Source organism: Nothoprocta perdicaria, unplaced genomic scaffold (assembly GCF_003342845.1).
Source record: "Nothoprocta perdicaria isolate Ctin4 unplaced genomic scaffold, notPer1 scaffold_18, whole genome shotgun sequence".
Lineage (NCBI taxonomy): Eukaryota > Metazoa > Chordata > Aves > Tinamiformes > Tinamidae > Nothoprocta > Nothoprocta perdicaria.
The window spans coordinates 5341489-5361513 of NW_020454982.1; the positions used below are offsets into that span (position 1 = coordinate 5341489).

Below are 20025 nucleotides of genomic sequence, written 5' to 3' on the forward strand. Positions count from 1 at the left end.
ATTTCCTCTCTTAAGCCTAAGTCCTTTCTACTAAACACAAGAAAAACTGTAATACCATGTAAAATGCAAATTTGGCTGTAAATATTTTATAAAATTGTTGCATACATCCCAAAAGCTATAGGTCTTAATTGAGAGCAGGCTATTTTTCCAGTCAATATATGGAAATGGAAAATGCTAATTCATGTTTTTCTACTTACGAAAAACCCAGGAGAACGGCAAAACCACAAATGCACTCACTTTAATATTATAAATATAATTTGGCTCCCTCTTTATGGTCCCCAACGCCCTGGCTTTTATCTGCCGATGGCTGCGCAGGAAGGATGGCGGGACGGCTCCGCGCTCGGCTGCGCCGGAGCCAGGCACGACGGGGAGCTCGGCAGAGCCGGGCACAACAGCCGCGGCCCCGTTCCCACACGGACGACCAAGCACCCGGAGGCGCCAGACCCGCGCTCGCCTCCCTCCATCGCTGCCCGTGGCCTCTCTGGGCGCGGAGCATCCCCGGCCCCAGGAGCCGCTGGGCTGCTCCAGCTAAAACTCTCCAAAGGTCCCTGGCGCTGGCTCGGGGGCCTGGAAATGGTGTTGGTTCCCTTCAGGCTTTTAATCTCGTGATTAGAGCTAAAGTTAACATGGCTGTTTCATTTTCTGCCGAGCGAGAGTAAACTCATTCTGCTCCCTCTCCCCCGGAACGCATAATGGCATCCTATCGGCAGGAGCAACGTCTCGGGGCTCAGCAGCACCAACAATGGGAAAACGCAAAGCGCCGAGTGAGACTTGGAATTTTCCAGAGCTCCTGGCCTCCCCTTTCAGGAAGAAAGGAGCCCTGTCGAGCCTGGCTAGGTGTGTGGCCAAGCTCGCCCAGGGCGATGCCGACCCCGCGAGCACTGGGATGTACCGGGCGGCCTGGGCAGGGAACGCGCTCTCGGTCTCTGCCCGCCAAACTGGCTCTCTGAAGCTTCTGAGCCGCTTGAGCAACGCAAGCAGGGCCAGACACGCAAATGGGACCATTGACAGGAGCAGAAATGGTGCCACAGGCTGCTCCTGGATCCTTATATGGGATCCCATAGGATTTGTGGCAGAACCTCGCGGAACGGTTCCACGGGCGGAGATCCGCAGGCGTGCGCAGGGTCCAGTGCGCAGCATCGCTGCCGGCATGGGCAGCGCACAGGGAGCGCCCGCCGCCCTTCATCTATCCGCAACAGCCTCGGATAACCAACTAGTAAAACTCAGGCTATAATTTCTTATTCAGTGTTCCACATGAGCTGCATTTTGCCGAATTTAACATGTTTTGCTGTTAATGGATTTCACAGTGTGTTGCCATCTTTATACAGCTGTCCAAAGAAGGCGTGCACCGCGATGGGCTCTCGCGGCAGCGGCAGCGCAGCCCCTGCTTATGCCCAAGCAGAACGGGGAGGCTCTTCGGCCAGGCCACTTACAGCGTATTTTGGGTTCAAGCGTTCCTGTCCCAGCACCTCATGCCTAAGCAGGAATAAAGATGAAAGACATATATAATTGCACCTTCTGCACTTACAGTGCGGTGATTTTCTCCCTGCACCAACTCCAGAGAGTGTCCTTGGCACTCTCAGTCCTCAAGCTGGAATCAGCGGGAGGGGCTCCAAGCGCCCCTTCCACCCACACGTGGCCATCACTTGCCCTGACCTGGTTGCTGTCGCCTACTCCATTATAGAGTACATCCCAAACAGCTTCTATGGAAGCACAAGGCACATATTTTTGTTTAGCTTTGCCTTTTTTGTTCTTTCAAATCCTACATTTCATACACTTCAACATAAATGCTGCATCAGAAGGTAAAATGTTCCTCTGTTAATAACCTTTGACTTCAGCTGCCTATATCCAACCTAGCTTAACTTAGCTCCTGCTCACTGTGTGGCAATTCATCATTCAACACTGCCTGCCAATACTTAATTCTTGGATAATTCGCAGTTAAGCATTTAAGAAATGTTTGCCCACAGCTCAGCAATAGGTGCTAGCCAATAGGTGCAACACACAACAGGCCACCGGGGCGGGTTGATGTCAATCCTTTAACACATCGAAACTCCTCCTAAATCCAGTGGATCTGCCTAGGTCAAACCACACTAAAAAACCCTGTCGGCGAGTGCTGAAGAGGATCTTCTCCTTGCAAAATGCAGGTGTTCTGCAGCCGACGTGCGGGGCTGGCCTGTCCCCGAAGGCCGCGGCCGCAGGAGGCAGCGCGCCGGGAGAGGGGACGACTACGGGGAACGCGGCTCAGCGGAGCTCGGCCTTCGTGAAGGCCCCGCCAGCCTCAAGACTCGGGTGAAGATCTGCATCATCTCCTCTACTGCAAACAAGGCAGTGTTCAGCTGAGAAGCTTCTGATGCTTACGGAGACCCAAAGCTGTCAAGAGTTACTAATAACTTGACCCGAAGCTGTCAAGAATTACCAATAACTTGACCCAAAAGAACTTTGCAACAAGACAAGTGATACCTAAGCAAACAAGAGGACTTACTGCAAACAGCAGAGACTGATTAGGGAAAGGCTTTACCTGTGCCAGGAGTCCTGAAGTGTTAGAAAAAGATAGAAGCAGTTAAATAATTTAGGGGGTCTTCGTTTGTCTGAATCACTTTTAAGCAACTCAACTGTAGAAAATTTTCCCTTTACAAATAGCAATAATAATAAAAGGTACCACTACCCTGAACAGGCAGAAACAGGTAAACCTCTGTTCGATCTGACTTGCCAGCTAAGTTTGTTTAAGGACCATGTCCATTGCTCACCTCTTTCTCTAGGAAACCAGATTAAAATTTCCCCCAGGTAAGGGATGTTGTTTCATTGAAAATATAATTAAAGGCAACAGACCAACTGTCCCCCTTTGAAGTCAACCAAGTAACAGGAAGAAAAAATCTGATCCCTTAACTTCAAGACAGGCCATTTCTCTCAGATATGCTGAGCCCTGACTGCAGTTACGTAAGCCAGTACCTGTACTTACTCAAAACCAGAGAACTATTTCATAATAAAAAGAGAAAAGCAAACATTTTAGGTCCAAGTGATAACAGATGGAACCAGAGATTTAAAATGACTGAAATTCAGCCTTAGTAGAAAAGGACTTTAATTATATTAATACTACAATACTACTAAAACCTACTACATAGGTTCTTTTCCCATTTTCCTATGACTGGAAGCAGTCTGGAACATTGTTCAGGTTTTCTCAAAGAGGTAAAAAGACCATTTTATTTATCTGTCCAAGCTCATTCCTAACTAATCCAGTATGTAACGGTAAACAGTTTCATCATGTATTCATTCCTGTGCTCCTTGTTCTTATTTCATATTTGGGCTATTTTTCCCAAAAAGACACTGATTCTACTGTAGCACAACACAATATCAGTACCTGACAGTTCCCCACCAAGCAAAATATTGGGCAAAAAAAGGGCAGAAATAGAGGTTAACATCTACTTTCATCACAGAATACTGTACTGTAGTTCCCACTAAGAAACTGTAAACACCTAGATTTTAAAGCAGAACCAGTACAGAGACTTGGATTCACACTAGCAGAACACAACTTCCATACAGCACCGTTTTACACAAACGTGCCCAAAGATGAGCGAGGACCCCGTTCCCCAGCCCAGACCTCCTGGTGCTTTATCTCCAAAGGAGGACGTGGAAGGGGCCACTGCTCCGCTGGGATGGAGCTGAGGCAGCCCACGTGGTGAGAACCCCCAGGCTTTCCTGGGCTCGAGACTAGCAGAGAAGGGCTAAGAAACTTGCTTGTGAACTTATACCTAGAGAGACATGCCACACATATAGAAAATACCCGAGAAACAGGGAGAAGGCATCTCTGTGGGCTCTTAAATAAGAGATACAATAGTTTTCATGGCTAATAGCATTAATAAAAACAAAGAACAAGTTACACATTCCGAAAAATCACATCTACTGAGGGCAAAGTTTCCTGAAAGGCAGCACTTTTTTGCCACATTGACTCATTGATGCTGGAAGGTGGTGAGTAGGTACAGGGGCTTGCGAATGATAACTCTGAAGAAACATCACACTTAAAACTCCAACTGATTACAGAAAAGGTGTTTTATCAACTGCTCCCTTTATGAATAAATATGAAACTAGCAGGAAAATGTTTAAACAGGTGTAATCACAACTGCATATGAAAATTGAGTTTGGAGGCTGTAAGGAATCTTAATACAGTTAGGAAAGAATGAAAGCAATGTAAAACTGTGATCACAGCCGATTATGCATGTATCATGCAAAACAGGAATGTTGTCATAGCAGCTATAAAAATGTCAGTGAAAACTGAACTACTATTACCCAAGTTGTAAATGAAATGAAAAATGCAAAAGGAAAATGTGAATGAATACATTAAGGGAAAGCTATTGCTTCTCTGTTAGATAAGTGGGCGAAACAAAATACATTCTCATGAAACAGAGTAATTCGTATGAACAAATGTGCCTACATAACAGTTGCAGGAGGCCACATCTACATGGCGTGTCTGGACAAAATCTAGATTTGGGGTAGCAAATTTTCCAGGTCCTAGAAAGGAATGAACAGTAGAAGCGTAGTGTTGTTAAACCACTTTTAAAGTAAGCAACCAGTTAAGTCCTGAATCCTATCAACAGCCAATACTGTTCATACTAAGGTAAAGGCCTCCTCTAACTAAAGGTGGTAATTTGGCTTTCGGGGTAACCACTCTTAACAAGTGCAGCCTTTTGCGCCTTTTAATATACTGCACTCATTACTATATTATTTAAACATTTGCACCAGTTCTTGATGATAAAAATAATTATCACAAAAGCACAAATTTAGGGCTTAAAGCAAGACAAAATAACACAGGGACCTACGGACACGAGCAAATCCTGCTTTCCAAGATCCTGATGGGGCCAAAGGCTCCGCTGTGGCGGAGGGTCCCGCAGGTGGGCACGGATGGGCACCGCAGCCACCCCACACGCTGCTCATCCACAAGGGCAAGCACCCCTAGCCTCTTACCCCAAAACCAGCCTTTCACAGGAGCCCGTCACAGCGAAATGAAACTTGAGAGCATACTATTAATTAAAGCAAGTCCACAAAGAATTAGATATTTAAGCAAGCACAGGGCAAATATATGTAGGCTGTACCTTCATTTCTGCATTAAAAGAGCAATTACTTGGAATATGCTTTACAAACATCAAAGTTAAAAAAAATATTTTTGAGTTCGTAATGTGACCATAATTAATTCACACATTCAGCTGTTGAGTCCAGAAATATGTTCCTGTTGATAATTTGCATCTAATGCTTCAAAAACAATCTGGCACATTTCTATTTGCCTTAATGCCTGAAAGCTATTACCAAGACAGTGCTCTACAATGTCATCATCATTGCCACCACGTATACACTTAACTAACACCCGTGCTCAGGTCTGAAGGGTTTCCCTCAAGACTTGAGCGGTTTTGTCTCAGGACGCAATGTCGTGACAGGAGCTTAATGGAAGGGAACGTATTTACCAAACAGCACCCTTAAACTTTAAATCCATCAGAATTTGAAAGCTCCAAGGCTCAGCAGCGTCGCAGGGGACGGAGCTACCGTTTCATGCCTGACACTGAGCTCCTGGTCGCTGTGCAGCAGCTCAGCTCGGCCGCTCGCTGCAGGCCCCGTGCACCAGCCCAAGCAAAGCCCCCATGGGTGCCGTTGTGGGAACCCCATCAGGCCCAGGCCTCGCACCCCGGGCCCCTCATCCCACTCCGGGCAGGAGATGGGGACACAGCCACTGCAGCCGCTTCAAGCCCCCAGAAATACCTTTGTCCTTACGCATGTGGCCAACACCAGCGCTTTCGGGGTATCCCCACTACAGAGAGGGTGCTCCTCTGCTCGGAGTGACGGAGCAGAGCAAACCCCCAGGGAGCATTGAGGTGATGTCTTGGCTATTGACTTTGCGCCTACACAGGCAGGAGAAGAAAGTGCTGCTGGGAATCCTAGCATGTCAAAGCCACAAAAGAATTAATTTTACCTATAAACTAGATATGGAGACTGACTTCCTTTCCTGAGCAGGCTTCACACTCAAAAGGAGCTAAACTTCTCCTCCTGGAAATGCTTATCCTGCTCAAGCTGTTATCTTGGATTGCTCTCAGCTGTCCATGGGAGGTGCCTCTTCCTCCAGGCAGGGCCTCCATGGCTACCTTAGACGTGATAGTTTGGATGAGATGGATACGTCCCAGCTGAGAGGAGCCCACCCAATGCGGGTGAGCAGACATCACGTGGGACGAAGCTGTCTCTCACCCAACAGGTCTGCACAGCCCGAGGTCTCGGTGCTGCCCCGTAACACCAAAACGAAGCCTCACCTGGAGGTCATGGCAAAGCCTCAACCACCAGGCACCACATACTGAAACTAGGGATGTCAACTCTAGCATCATGTGTTGTTATTCCACACCATGCTACTTTGCGTATATACGTAAATAATCCTCATGTGTGAATTACTGTAAATTGAAGAAATTATTTCACTCTAAACAGACAAAGAATTCTCACCTCTAATCAAGCACAGCTTCATGTATGATATATTTAAAAATCACCAATTATCTCCTATATCTCAACTTAAGGTGAAAGAGTGATAAGGTTGCCTAAGAACTGCCTTCTTTGAGGCTTCTTAAACAAAAAAAAGGAAAAAATATGGGAAGAGAGCACTATGAAATCACTATGGTCCAATTAACAAGGATCTCACTCTTGAAGTTTGCAAACAAGAGATTACATTAACACCTGCTACAAAAGCAAACATTTTTAGATATCTTCATCTTAACCTACTTGACATTGACTTGAAACTCCTGCCTGGCTCCAGGATGAAAATTATTGTGATTGGCATGTATATTTTTCATGTGGTAGAGGGGGGAGAAGACGGTGTCAGTCTGTATTTCTCTCTCTGGTATTTATGCATAATTCACATCAAAGATAATAGGAGTTACACACATGCATTGACGGGAGAATAGTTTCCTAAATGTAAAATTGTTGAAGGGAAACCATTATGCTTATGGGAGATGAATGCACGCGAGCCCCCAAGCCACCCGAAGCGCGCGGCGGCGCCTGGCAAGGGTCTCTGCAATGTATGTCTGCGGTGGCAGCTGTAGGCAGCCCCTCTGCACACTGTGCATCAAAGCAAACTGACCTCTTGGGCCAGCACGTGCATTTATAACATCTGTACAGGCAGGAAAAACATTTCTTTGCGTTCATCAGAAAAGCAATCATCCAGCTGCAACAGAAATACAACCCACCAGATTACAGTAACTCTGTACTGGAGACTCTTGTGATAGGACTGTGGTAAGAACAGCTTTATAAAACACTTGAAAAGTTGATCTTTCTGAAGTCCAGAATTGTTGGAAAAGAAAAAAAAACCCACAGAAATAACTTTGTAAGCATTTTGTTTTGACAATGTTCCTCAGGAATTCTCTACATTTAGCTAGGAAAATGCTAGCAGTTAAATCTATTCAATGTCATGACATACAAAATTGAAACATAATTGCTCCTAAGTGGTTGACAACGGGCAAGTACTTTTTACATGGATAGAGAGAAATTTATGCTATCAAATGGAAGATACTGTCAAAAGTTTGATTTTAATATAAATGAAAATGCTACAAGAGGACTCAAAAGGATAAGGAAAAAAGCTCAGCAGTAACACTTTTATAACCACATATTTAAAAAGCTTTGAAGTGAAGAATCATTACATCAAAATCATTTTCCTTGAAAGATAAAAAAAAAAAATTACAGCATGAATATTAACAAGTTATTAGAATAGTGAATTTCAAAGAGTAGCAAAAAACAAGCAGCGCGTGAGTGGCCTAGTTTAAAGAATGTCTTACCAATCATATGGTTAGCGACATGGATTTGTATCTCTCTCTCATTCTCAAAGGTCATCTGGCACTTGATGCATTGATAGGTCTTTTTCTGTTTAATAACCAAAAAGAGATTAGAGAAAACTGCACTGTAGCATAAGGCAAGTGTGATCATGAATACAACATGTTACGTGCTTCAGCTTCCCTCAGCTGCCTCCTCTTCTCCCTGCATGTCCCCAACACGACACCAAGCCGGCCTCGCTTGCTGGGACCAGCAAATGCTCTCATTAATAGGCTGCTTTTAAAGGACTTTAATGTCAACTTTAAAAATTTCAAATGATAGTACCAAGCACTTGAAAATCTGATTGAGTGCTGCAGCCATGATCAAATTGCTCAGGACATTTAACCCACTGTAGTAAAAATTCCTGCACATTGAAATAATAAACACAGGTTAAAAAGGGAAAACTGATATTTTTTTTTTGAAAAAGATCACATTTTTTCCAAGAAATTCCATCCTTAAGTAAAAACTCACAATAACTATAGGCAAAACACCTGTAGTTACTGAGGACAGTGAAGTACAAAGGGAAAAATATATTTTGTGTCAGTCAGTCATCAAGAATTCTGGAAAAAATGTCACTATTGCAAGGAATGGCTTTCTTGCAAAGACTGTTGTATATTTTCCCTGTCACAAAGTCATACCAGGGAGGCTTAGCTGCAGAAATCAGAAGACAGTGTGAAGAGGCAATTACATGAACCATTTATTCAAATAAGGAAAATGGATTTTGGACTCAGATTGACAGGGGTGCATGTACTTGAGCAACATGACAGGAAAAACCCAAGAAATCATTTGTAGAAATTAAAATGCACATCGACAAGTCAGACATCCAAGTTATGAGAAAAATAAAAGACTAACACTAAACTTCTGTGCACTTACAAAAGCTCTCAATTCCCAAAGCAGGAGCCTGGTGCTATGGGTCTAATGTGCGTGCTCAATTACCGCACGGGAATATGCGATCTAAATAGACATCTTTTGACATGCAGTTTAGAAAAATTGGGCCATTTGTGCCTGCTCCTTCCCGTGGAGCAGCTCCTACAGGAGCCCTGGCGCCAGGCGAGCCCTCGTCCTGCTGCTCTGCACGGGGGCAGGAGCCTGCACGGCCGGCACGGGCAGCCGCGGGGCCAGCCCCAGGCCCAGGGAGCCGGGGCACGAGTGGGATCCCTGAGCAGCAGCCCTGGGAAATCTCATCCAGGAAATTACACCCTCCTAGTTGATTGAAGCCATGTATTTTGTGGAACTAATTTTTTGTGCATTTTTATGAACATTTTTTTTCATATAGCCTCCCCACCCCACACCCAGGCAGAGAATGACATTTTTAGGACAGCAGTAATAAGTCAGAAGTTCTGAGTTAAAGAGAGGAGTTGCTGCCTCTCCCTCCGTGCATGGGATCCAATTTCCTGGGACTCCTGCTGAGGTAAGAACAAATTAGGTGCTGCCAGGAGCTTCTTAACTACTTCCCATGTCATCAGTGGCAACAAGTTAGCCTGCTGGAGGCTAATGAACATGCTGTAATACCCTAATAACAAATGCAACAATCTATATGTTATGCATATTCCATGAGGGCTGTGCACGGTGCATCTGTGCACATTTGCAGGGCTTTCTAGGCTACAACAATGGGCGATTTCCAGGGTAAGAGGAATAAGGATATTCGCCACTGGCCAAAAACTGCCACAGCCAACCATAGACAAGGGAATAGTTTGGACTGGCTAGTGATCCCTAGGCGGCTCAACAAAGTGTCCTCCTGGAGTCCATTCAGAAATCACGGCTGTTAATGGAAAAGCAGCTGGATTTCTGACGCAGTGTTTCCTGGGAAGCTATTCCAGCAGCCGGCTGGAAGCGTGCACACACACACACACACACACACACGCACAAGTACCCTCGCACACATATAGTCATACACACATGCACACACATGTACACGTACCCTCACACACATGGCCGTGCACGTGCTGCAGCTTCTAGCTAAAAACCAAGGTTTCATGTGGTCCCATTTAACGCTTGAAACCTTCCTCTTCTCTGAAACTTCCCAGCTGCTCCAGCTCTGCCTGTTGTTCAGCACTGATCTCTGTCAGCAGGGCTCCTAAGCAGCTAGCTAGGGAGGACAGCACTGCAGCCCTATCTCAAACCTTTAAAGTTATATTAAACACAGAAAAAATATTCTTTTTTATTTAATTGATTTCGGTGCTTCTGAAAGCTGCTTAGTAGCAGATCTGGAGACAGGATTTGTTGATCCGCAGCCCGGCGCTAACTGCCCCTCAGCACCTCAGAGCTCCTGGCAGCCTGCGCGGTGTGAGCGCTGCCCGGCGTTCCCGCGGCATTCCCGCTTCCCGGCACTCCTATCCTTGGGCTCGGCCGGCACTCGCACGCAGCGCAGCGCAGCCCAGCCGGGCAGCGGCGCTGGGCAGCCCTGGCTCACGCACAACACAGCAGCATCGGCTTCGTCCAGGCCAATAAATAAACAGAACTCGACAGGCACCCAAACGTGTATAGAACAAGTGGGAGAGTTGGCTTTCTGGCTCATTGATAATTGTCTTTAAAAGCAGGTCACCAAATAGATTCCCATTCTCAATAATTTGGACACATTAGTTCAAAATGGTTATGTTAACTGTGGTATCAAAGATGAGCTTTCATTACCATTTTTGTGGGCTCCATGGCTTCAAAGACATTTGTAACACAGTCTGGTTACCTCTTTTTTAAAGTTTTGGTCTTTATGAGTGGTGACAATTGCACCAGACACTGAGGAGCTAATGCAGTAGAGAAAACAGCATCAAGGTGACAGAAGAGACCAGACGAGCAGACCTTCAATGGAGAGCTCAATTCCCATTAAGTCAAGATATTTAATTCCAATCTTGGCACAAAATAATAGTAATAACAACAGGGGGTTCTGGTTTCTTTGCTGAAATAACTGCTGTTCCCATGGGTTTTCCAGACTGTCCTCCTTTAAATCTGGAAATGGTTTCCTGTTCTACAAAGGAAATATTCCTCCATTCAAGTGAATTTACAAGGGAAGGGGGGAGGAGGAGAACAAAGAGAAGGAACTGAATCCAAGAAAGTGCAGAAGAAATGGAGCACAACGGGCTCATTCATCCAGCCGCCGGTGCCATCTCTTTTGCTTCTTTGCGTCCGAATAACCTAGGTGGTTAAATAAAGCAACACGGTTCAAGACAGAAGATTAACTGGAGCATTTGCCATTGTCAATGTTAACTCCAGTAGAAAGTGATATCTCCAGTAGAAAGTAATAAGGAATCTGTGTAAGAGAGAGAGCAGCCCGCGAAGTGACCGTTCCTGGTACTACAAGAGGCAACGTGTACTCCACAACTCAACAGCCAGCCACGTTTCTCAGGGCACAGGCATTTCTCTAGAAGACGTCAGAAGAAATTAGTAGAACGTATTAAAAAGGGAAGCTACTCCGCATAGGAAATATACATCCAAATATACCTATATATCTCCATATATCTGTACAGAAATACATACATCCCAAGTATTGCTTTGGATGTGACCATGCTTTGCTTGACCAAGCAATATCATGAGCTTATACCAATAGTTTCAAAGAAACTGAAGTTGTGACACAAAGTTCTTAAAAAAGAAACAAAAACGATCCCTTTCACTGATTTTGTTGCTGTGGCTCTTTCCTCTGGAACAGAACTACAATTGTTGTGTCAGAAATAAAAATAAGTCCTCATACTTACTAGTCTATTTACCTTCTCTGGACAGAAAAGGATAAATTCCAAGGCACTCATAGTTTTTACCTGGCTAGAAGAGCAACCCAGTGCAGTAAGGCACCCTACATGCCTTACTATGGTCATGCTTTGGAAACAGGCCTGTCCTATCACCTGATGTGCTATCACAATCACATGCAATCACATGGGTGATGCTCAGTACAAAAATATGATTAGTTTGTCTTAAAATCTTTTAACAATAAAGGAATCACTTTCTTCTCCTGCCATGTTTTTTTTCCTCTCAAACATTGTCATTTCTTATTCATTGATGGCTAATTCTTATTTTTTTTCTCTCTCTTTCTCTTTGGATCCAACTCTTTACTAAACTTTTCTTTTTGAAAATTCCTTTAGGCTTCCCTAGTCTCTCCTACAGTTCAAGAACTATCCCTGTTGGTGGAGTGATTTCTGGTAAAGTTAGGTATTTCTGTGTCAACTTTTCCATTGGCTAGCTTTTCACTCTGCTTTTTCTTACTTATTCCAGTGTATACACTCGCAGTTTTTAAAACCTAATGTCCCTATATTTTCTTTCTGAATCTTTTTCTAATCTTGAAATGCTTTTCTGTTTAAGAAGGAAAAATAAATAAAATATTTGAAAAGGAAATGCACAAGTGTTTGGGAATGGGAGAAAAGCAGTTCTTGTCTGGACATCTGCAGATCACTCCACATGCATTATGCACATAAGGTATCTGGAGCAAAACATTATTTCACTTGTGCACAGCATACTAACAAGATAAGAGAGATTGTGTTCAACTTGCTTAGTTTCATTACGAGGCCAATGAAGTCAAATAAATGTTATTCTTGAAGCACAAGAGTTTATCACCACTTAAAAGAGATAATTCTTTGAAAACCCCTGTGCTAGATAGACCCAAAGGGCATTTATTACCTTGAGAAACCAATGTTTCCAAGTGAACTGATACCAGAATTCAGGTCTTGTGCTGATAATGAAGAGCTAGATAATGAATTATTCCTTATAAAAATTTGCCTGTTCCTGGGATGCACACCATAAAGGTCTCACATACTAGCATACATGCCAGTCATAGACACTTGGTTGAAGGTGTCTATGCATAAAATCTGCATAGCCAAAAATGTAGATTTTTCATGATCTTCCAACAAAGGAACTAAGACCTGCCCTCACAGGATGAAATTCAAAGCATTTATCTTGTTGATGAACTTAAACCACTCCCTGGGACAACATGTATGGAAGCTCTCACTTAGAAAAGCAACTTAAAGCAAGAAATTAGAGTGGAAAATGGTTGTGTATGCTGCTTCTGATGGTCAATAGGGAAGAAAAGATACAATTTCAGGCTCTAGGCATGGTCCATACAAAGAGAGGATGGGATCTGCCTGAGAGAACTGTTTAAAATAATTCAGAAGGAAATAAAGACCCAAGAAGTAGAAAGGTGAATGACCTTGCCTGAACTCTCCAAAGATATCACCTGGAAGTGGGGAGAGATTTCCAGGCCTTACTCCTCTGCAGAATTAAATGGACACAACAGCAATTCTGGTCATGCAGTTACTGGACCTAGAGGGAACAACATCCAGTTGTTCTACTGAAAAAGCAAAAGAAATGAAAGGAAATTTGTGGCGGGATTCGCTCAGGAGCCCGGACGGAGGCGCAGAGCCCGGCGGCAGCTCCAGGGCTGGCGCTGCCACCCGCGCAGCCGGGACACACTCAGGCTCTGCTCTCGCCTACCATGCCACGGACCTCGCACTCGAACTGCACTTTCAAGTTCTTTTAATGCAGCAAGGATGTGTTTGTGGGTGCTTTAATTAGCAGATTGACATAAACAGGCATCCATGGTTGGAATTATTCATTAGGAGTTGGGTGCCTGATTTCCTTAGATACTTTTGAAAATCTCACCCCATCATGTTTAATTAAAAATGTCAGATGATATCAATACTCAGATGTGTCTGCTGTTGGTCTCCCGAGAAGGTTTCCAAAATCTACTTCTCATTCCATCTGTTCCTGACAGAGCAAGAACTGACTTGGCCCATTCTTGAACCAAAACATCAACAAATAATTTTAAAAGACTATAAACTGGAAGCAATATTAATCTCCTGGGCAGCCTTCTGAAACCTTTCTTGGATACTGCATGTTCCCAAGAATCTTGTAAGCTAGGAAATGGGAAAGCTGCTATCTGTGAGCTTAAAAGAAGAAGACACTTTGCTTTCTAATATGCAGTCTGCACACTAAAAAACAACATGCACACGTACATACACACAGCGTACATGTGCACACAACCATCCAAGCAGTCTCACACTGTTCATGATAACATTGACAAAAACAACCTTTTTAGAGGGAAAAAGAATGTTTCAGGTGAGGCAACCGCCTAACAGTTTTTCTCAACAACTCCTTTCTGCTCATGATTAGTTCCTAGTTAAGAAATTATCTCATGCTTTGGGTGTGAGAAATTACTTCGAATTTTTTCTTTTGGGTACTGAGAATCTCTTTTTTTTTTTTTTTTTTTAATAGAAATGCTCCAGCTCTTCCATGATCTGCCAATTCAATAGCACCAGAATCCTGGACAAACTGAGTCGCACCATCCAAGTGCACGGATGTACATGGAGGTATCTCAGCTCTCTGCTGACAAATTTAGAGCAGACGCTCTGCCACTGGAAATCAAGGAGACTGCAAGATTGAGCAACATGTGACATTTCTATGTGCATTGCTACCCCTTTCTTTCCTTTTTTTTTTTTAAACAACACAAGTAATTTTATAAAGTGACAGTCATGTACACACACATATACAAAAAAAAAGGAGCGAGAGAAGAGGGAAAAGAAAAACCAAGAAGCCCCAAATACCAGATGTGCTCTCAGTCGTGCTATCATGCTAAAGGTCTACGTTTCATTCCTCAGATATTTTAAATGCAGTGGTACTTACTCTGGGAACGGGGGATGTCTGGGTAGCTTTCCTCTGGCCGCTGGTCTCAGGCGTCAGGTCTCGGTGGTCTACCTGAATGTGGCTCTCCAGGTCTTCGGCACTTTCAAATTTGACACTACACTCGGGACACCTCAGGCTGCCACAGGGCCTCTCGTTCACCTCCTGTGGGGTCAAGCCCGAAGACTGTCCGTTGGTGCTCCTGGTCATGCATCCAGCACACAGGCCATAGGGAAGGCCGTTAACATCCAGCTTGACCAAGTCCTGCTTATTCCGGAACTCCTTCAAGCACAGCGCACACTTGTAGAGTTTTTGCAAGGCTTGGCCGTTGGGCGACGAGGTTGCAGAGTTCCCTGCCAGTTTCTGCATATGGAACGTGCCGTGGATTTTCAGCTCTAGGGTAGAGGTGACGGTCTGCATGCAGACAACACAGCGGAAGCCAGTGAGGGAGTTTCTGAGATCTGGGTGCATCTGGCAGTGCTCGATGAATTCCTCCTCGCTCTGCAGCGGCATTTTGCAAATCCGACACGTCCCTGTATCCAAGCTCTTGCTGTGAGTGACCTTGTGCTCCGTCAGGGTGAGGAGCGATGGGAAGCGCTCCCCACAGATAGGGCACATGTAGTGCTTGGCCGGACCCCGATGGGTCTGCATGTGCTCTCTCAGGCCGTTTTCTGAGAAAAAGGTCCTTGAGCAGATATTACACTTATGGCTGCCTTTGATGAACTCCGCTTTCTTCCTCGAACAGTCGTCCTCCCCAGGCCGGATGTTATGATCCCTCAAACGATGGTTCTGCAAGAGGACCTCCATAGTATAGGCAGCCCCACAGATGTCACAGCCGTACATGGGCTCAGAAGCATCTACGTCATCCTCACTGGCTTCGTGACTGTTGGAAGTATCTGGATTCTTCATTAACATGTTCTGGATATCGGCACCTTCTGTCTTCTTACTTGTGGGGGTCATGCCATTAGCTGTACCGTTTTCAGCATTTGCATCAAAAACACAATGTTTCTCCCGCAGGTGTTTTTCAAGCAAGATGATGGCATGAAAAGCTTTGCTACAAAACTTGCAGTTGTACTTTTTGCTGTGGGTTGTGATGTGGCATTGCAGTTCAACCTCTGTGCTAAAGGTCTCGCCACAGAAGATGCACTTGTGAGACTTGGACGGATTCCCCAAGTGACTGTGCTTCACGTGGATCTGGAGATCCACCTCCTTCCTAAAATCCCAGTTGCAGGCTGTGCAACGATACATCTTCTTTTCATTGCTGTGCTTGACTGCCAGATGCACTTGGATAGATACCTTGGAATCAAAAACTTCTTGGCAAAGGGTGCAGTGATACAACACAAAAGTATGCATGTCCAGCAAATGCTTCTGCAAATCATCCACCGAAGAAAACTGCTTGTCGCAGCTCTCGCACACGTAGTGGGTTGAAGTTGTCATGTAATGCACGGTGAGGTGCTGCAGAAGAGACTCCTGGGAATCAAAGTCTTCTTTACACTGAGGGCAAGACTGTTTCCTCAACAGCAGCTCCAAATGCAACTTTAAATGGGTTTGAAAACTCTCAAAATTGGAGAACTTTAGATCACACTGATTACATGGGTATTCACCATTAGACACTGAGTTTACGCTAGCAGAAAGCCGCTGCCTTTTAGGGGAAGAGACTTCAACATCAGAAGAAACTGGACTCTGCTCTGCTTTTGACTTCTTATTATGTGCCAGAGGAATGTTCTTGTGGTTTTCTTTAATATGCTTTGTAAGCTTCAGGATGGAGCCAAAAATGGGGGAGTTTGTGCAATAAGGGCATGAATAAACTTCCATAAAAGACTGTGTTGGCTGAATGACAGGGGAATCCAATTTTGAATTTCCTACGTTGCAGTGAGTCTGCTGAATATGCTCAGTCAAGGTTGCTTCTGTCAGAAAGCCCATGGAGCACTGGTTACAGAAGAAGGCATTGTTACCATCTTGAGGGGTAGCATTTGGGCCACAGTGAGTGATACGGATGTGCTCCTGCAAGCTATTGATATCTGCAAACATCTCAGGACAGTAGTTACAGTGAAAGGCAGAAATGTTGCTAAACTGCATCATGGGATAGGCATGGTTTTTGTGCACCTTTCTTACGTGTTCGTTCAAGTTGTACAGCGTAGGCATGGAATCAAGGCAGATCTGGCACGTGTGGCTTTGCTGAGGTTTGTCCGCGTGAATAGTCTTCAGGTGGATCTCCAGAACAGCAAGGCTGTTGAAGTCGCGCTTGGAACAGTAAGGGCAGCTGTAAGTAACTTTTGACCAGTTCTGGCCCTCCTCTCTGTCCCCTGATCTGATTTTCTTTTGTCCTCTCAGAGGTTTTAGGGTTGAATCTGGGGTGGAACCTCTTTCCACCGAGGCGCTCGAGTCAGGCGTTGCACTGCTCATGGAGGCCACGCTCCCCAGCACCGGATCGGGACTGATGCTGTGATTGCTGGAGTCAGGTTGTCTGTGGCTGTCCAAGTGGCAATAGACTTCCTCCACTGAAGAAAACTGCTCTGGGCACATAGGGCACTTGTGTTTTTTGTTGGCATGGGCTTGATGAATGTGTGAGAGCAGTGAGTTTTCATCCGCAAATACTTCAGGGCAATGAATACACTGCAGATCTGCCTTCTCGGAAAGCTGTGGGTGGCGTGTCATTACGTGCTTCTCCAATTCCTCAGTCTGACTGAATGTCTCTTCACAGTAATCACACATAAAATCATCCTTCTTCACCTCTTTCTCAGTCTTTGCCATATGTTCCTTGTTCTTTTTATGAGCTTGCATGTGACTCTGCAAGGAGCTGGTAGATGAAAACCCACGCTTACACACAGTGCACTTGAAGGGCTTGCTGGAACTGTGGGTTTTCAGGTGAATTTTGAGGTGGTCGCTGCGCGAGAAGGCGGCCTCGCACTCGTGGCAATGGTACTTCTTATCCCCCGTGTGCAGCTTTATGTGGCGATCCCTACTGCGCTTATGCTTGAAAAGCCGGCTGCAGTAGGTGCATTTGAAAGGTAGTTTGTCGCTGTGGATCTGCTCGTGCCGTTTAAGGTAGCTCAGGCGAATGAAGGACTTATCACAAAACTGGCAGGGATAGGGCAGGCCAGTCCCCCCTTCCTCCTCCCCGATGCCGAGATCACACCCATCTCCTATCATCTGAGTGGGTGATGCAACATCTTTGCTGGAGGGAGATGAAGCCACCCAGGAGAGTTGTGGGTCGTCATCACCATCTGTAATGGGAAAGCAGAAAGGAGATTAAAAACAATTCCCAGTGCATCTGTGAAATAAGGACAAAGCTCTCAACAACACTGTGGGCTTCTGCTACTACAGTGCAAAAAATATCAACTCCTCCCCACGCAAAGAAGAAAGTAGCATCTCGAATTTCAAAGGGTGTTTAGAAAGAGATATAAAATATATCTGTAAACAGAATATGCCAACATACAGTATTAATAAAAGGCATTCTTCTTTGGCAGGTTTAACACCTGCTCACTGTACTGTAAAGCCATAAACAATGAATACAGAAAGCAAAACACTGTGAGGCATGAAGCAATGTAAACATTTGAAAAGCTAGAGGATGAAGTGATCACATGCGATTTTGTGGGTCTTTTTAAATGCTACATCAAGATGATTTTAAGTACTGTCTCCATTAAACAAAATCCTTCAGTTCTGTCTCAAAACTGTAGCAGAATTAAAGGCTGATCAAAAGCAGACAGACTCAAACATCTATGCAAAATAAAAGCATCCGATTTGAGACAGCTCAACAAAATCAGAGATCTGCATCATCACCGCCTTCACCCGCGTGAAAGGTAACGCGGCCTGTTTGGTACAAAAAAACCCAAAACCCAGGAAATCACCAGTGTGGGAGATTTCAATAACTCACCAAAGAATAAACTTCAGGACAAAACTGCAACAGCTTTAATGACCATTTCCTTTGCTCACTGCGAAGCTTTGGAAAATATTTTATAATTTGATATTACCATAAAGAAACACAGCGTCATCTCCTACTGCAAAACAGTCATTTTAGGAAAAAAACATAAAATTTTGGCAGCTTCCATAGATGGAATTGCTAACCAGAAACAGAAGAGAGCGAGTTCAAATATACCAGTCCCAATGAAAGAGGTGACCCGGAGGGAAGCAGAAGCGCCACGAGTCCGATAGAAAATTGAACCAGAGACTGAGGCGAAGGCGAAACTCATGGAGATGAGGGAAGGCGCCGACCCCACACGCACATTTGGAAATCCAGAAATACATTGGGAAATCCGGAAAGAAGACAATTCTCCAGATACGCTGCCCTTATAAATGGTTCAATGCTCCCCCTGCAGCCGGAGGAGCCACGTCCTGCGTTGCCACGTGCTCGGCCCGGCCCTTTCCTGCTCATCCCGCCGGTTGGGCCTCGGCCTTGAGGCGCAGGGAGCAGCGCCCCGATCCCGAGGCTTGGCGGACTGAGCTTCCCAGCACGACGCGGCCCTTGTGCTGGGCGCAGCCGCCTCCGGATTAGCCGGCGGGGAGGTGCCGGCGGCTCCCGGGTGGCTGATTCCCGCCGCGCGGCAGCTGGGCTCCCGCGGGATGCACACAAAGGCCGAGAGGGGGATGCGGGGCTTGGCGCAGGGCCGCGCATGCCGGAGCCGCCGCTTTCCTGCGGGAAGAGGCCACAGGCCCCGCAGAGCGCCCGCCACCGAGGCGGCATTTCCTGCTCTGGCTGCAATTCCAACAGCGGCGGTGGCAACGCTGCAGTAAGTGCTGCAGGAGCACCCGCTGTGCAAACAAACAGCCTCCCTCTTGCACACGGGGCTGCCTGCGCCTCGCTGCGCTGCGGCACAGGGCAGCGACCGCACCGGCGGCTGCCAAGGGCTCCTCCGCCCGGCCCTGTCCCTCTCCTCCCTTCTCCTGTCCCGCTTGTCCCTTGTCCTGCGCCGTGAGCCGGGCCTGGCGGAGCTGCTGCTCCCCCAACGCCGGCTATCCCCCGGCCATGGGCAGGCACCGGGTCAGCGACCCGCTGGACAGCAGGGCCTGCAACACAAGCAAAGCTCTCCCACACGTGCTTCAAAGCTGAGGCTGTCCCCTCCTGCTAGCCTGACCTTCCACCATGAGCTCCCACTCTTTCACCACTGAAAAAGAACTGGGAAGCTCTTGCGTAAGCGCTGGAAACCATCTACCTGACTTCCCTACAAACAAGCCCAGAAATTACTCACGGCCTAAAACTGAAGAAATTAAGAAAAAGTCATTATCATTAATCTCTTTATGGAATGAAAAATAGCCCTGTTAATTTTAACTTCCCATTTTAATTTGAGGAAAATACCCATAATGAACTGAGAAGAAAATTCAAAGGTGTTTTACCAGAGTAATATTTTACTGGGAAGATATATTTGAGATGTGGTGTGACATGTCTGGCAATGATGGTTAGAATAATAATTCAACATTAATGCAATCAAAGGAATGTAGTAGAATGAGAAAAATCACTTTAAAAAGGAGATTAAAGTCATTAAAAATGGCTAATCCTGCAGAGTGGGACTTTACTAAAATAGAGAATCACATGGCTGGTGCAAAGCTTTTGTCATCTGCGCATATGAGAATCAAAACAAGTATTAAAAGGGTAAGAAAATTCAA

At 45.5% G+C, this 20025-nt stretch overlaps 1 protein-coding gene across 1 annotated transcript in view; it reads right to left on the reverse strand.

Annotated features, from left to right (window-relative positions):
- Positions 1–7178: 7178 nt before the first annotated feature.
- Positions 7179–20025, reverse strand: part of LOC112944983 (zinc finger protein 423) — a 120766-nt gene continuing 107919 nt past the window's right edge. Inside the window, exons 4-6 of the mRNA XM_026036496.1 lie at positions 14425–17648; positions 7794–7878; positions 7179–7186 (exon numbers count right to left, since the gene is read on the reverse strand). Coding sequence (XP_025892281.1) covers positions 7179–7186; positions 7794–7878; positions 14425–17648 — 3317 coding nt within the window. The remainder of the gene's footprint in view (positions 7187–7793; positions 7879–14424; positions 17649–20025) is intronic.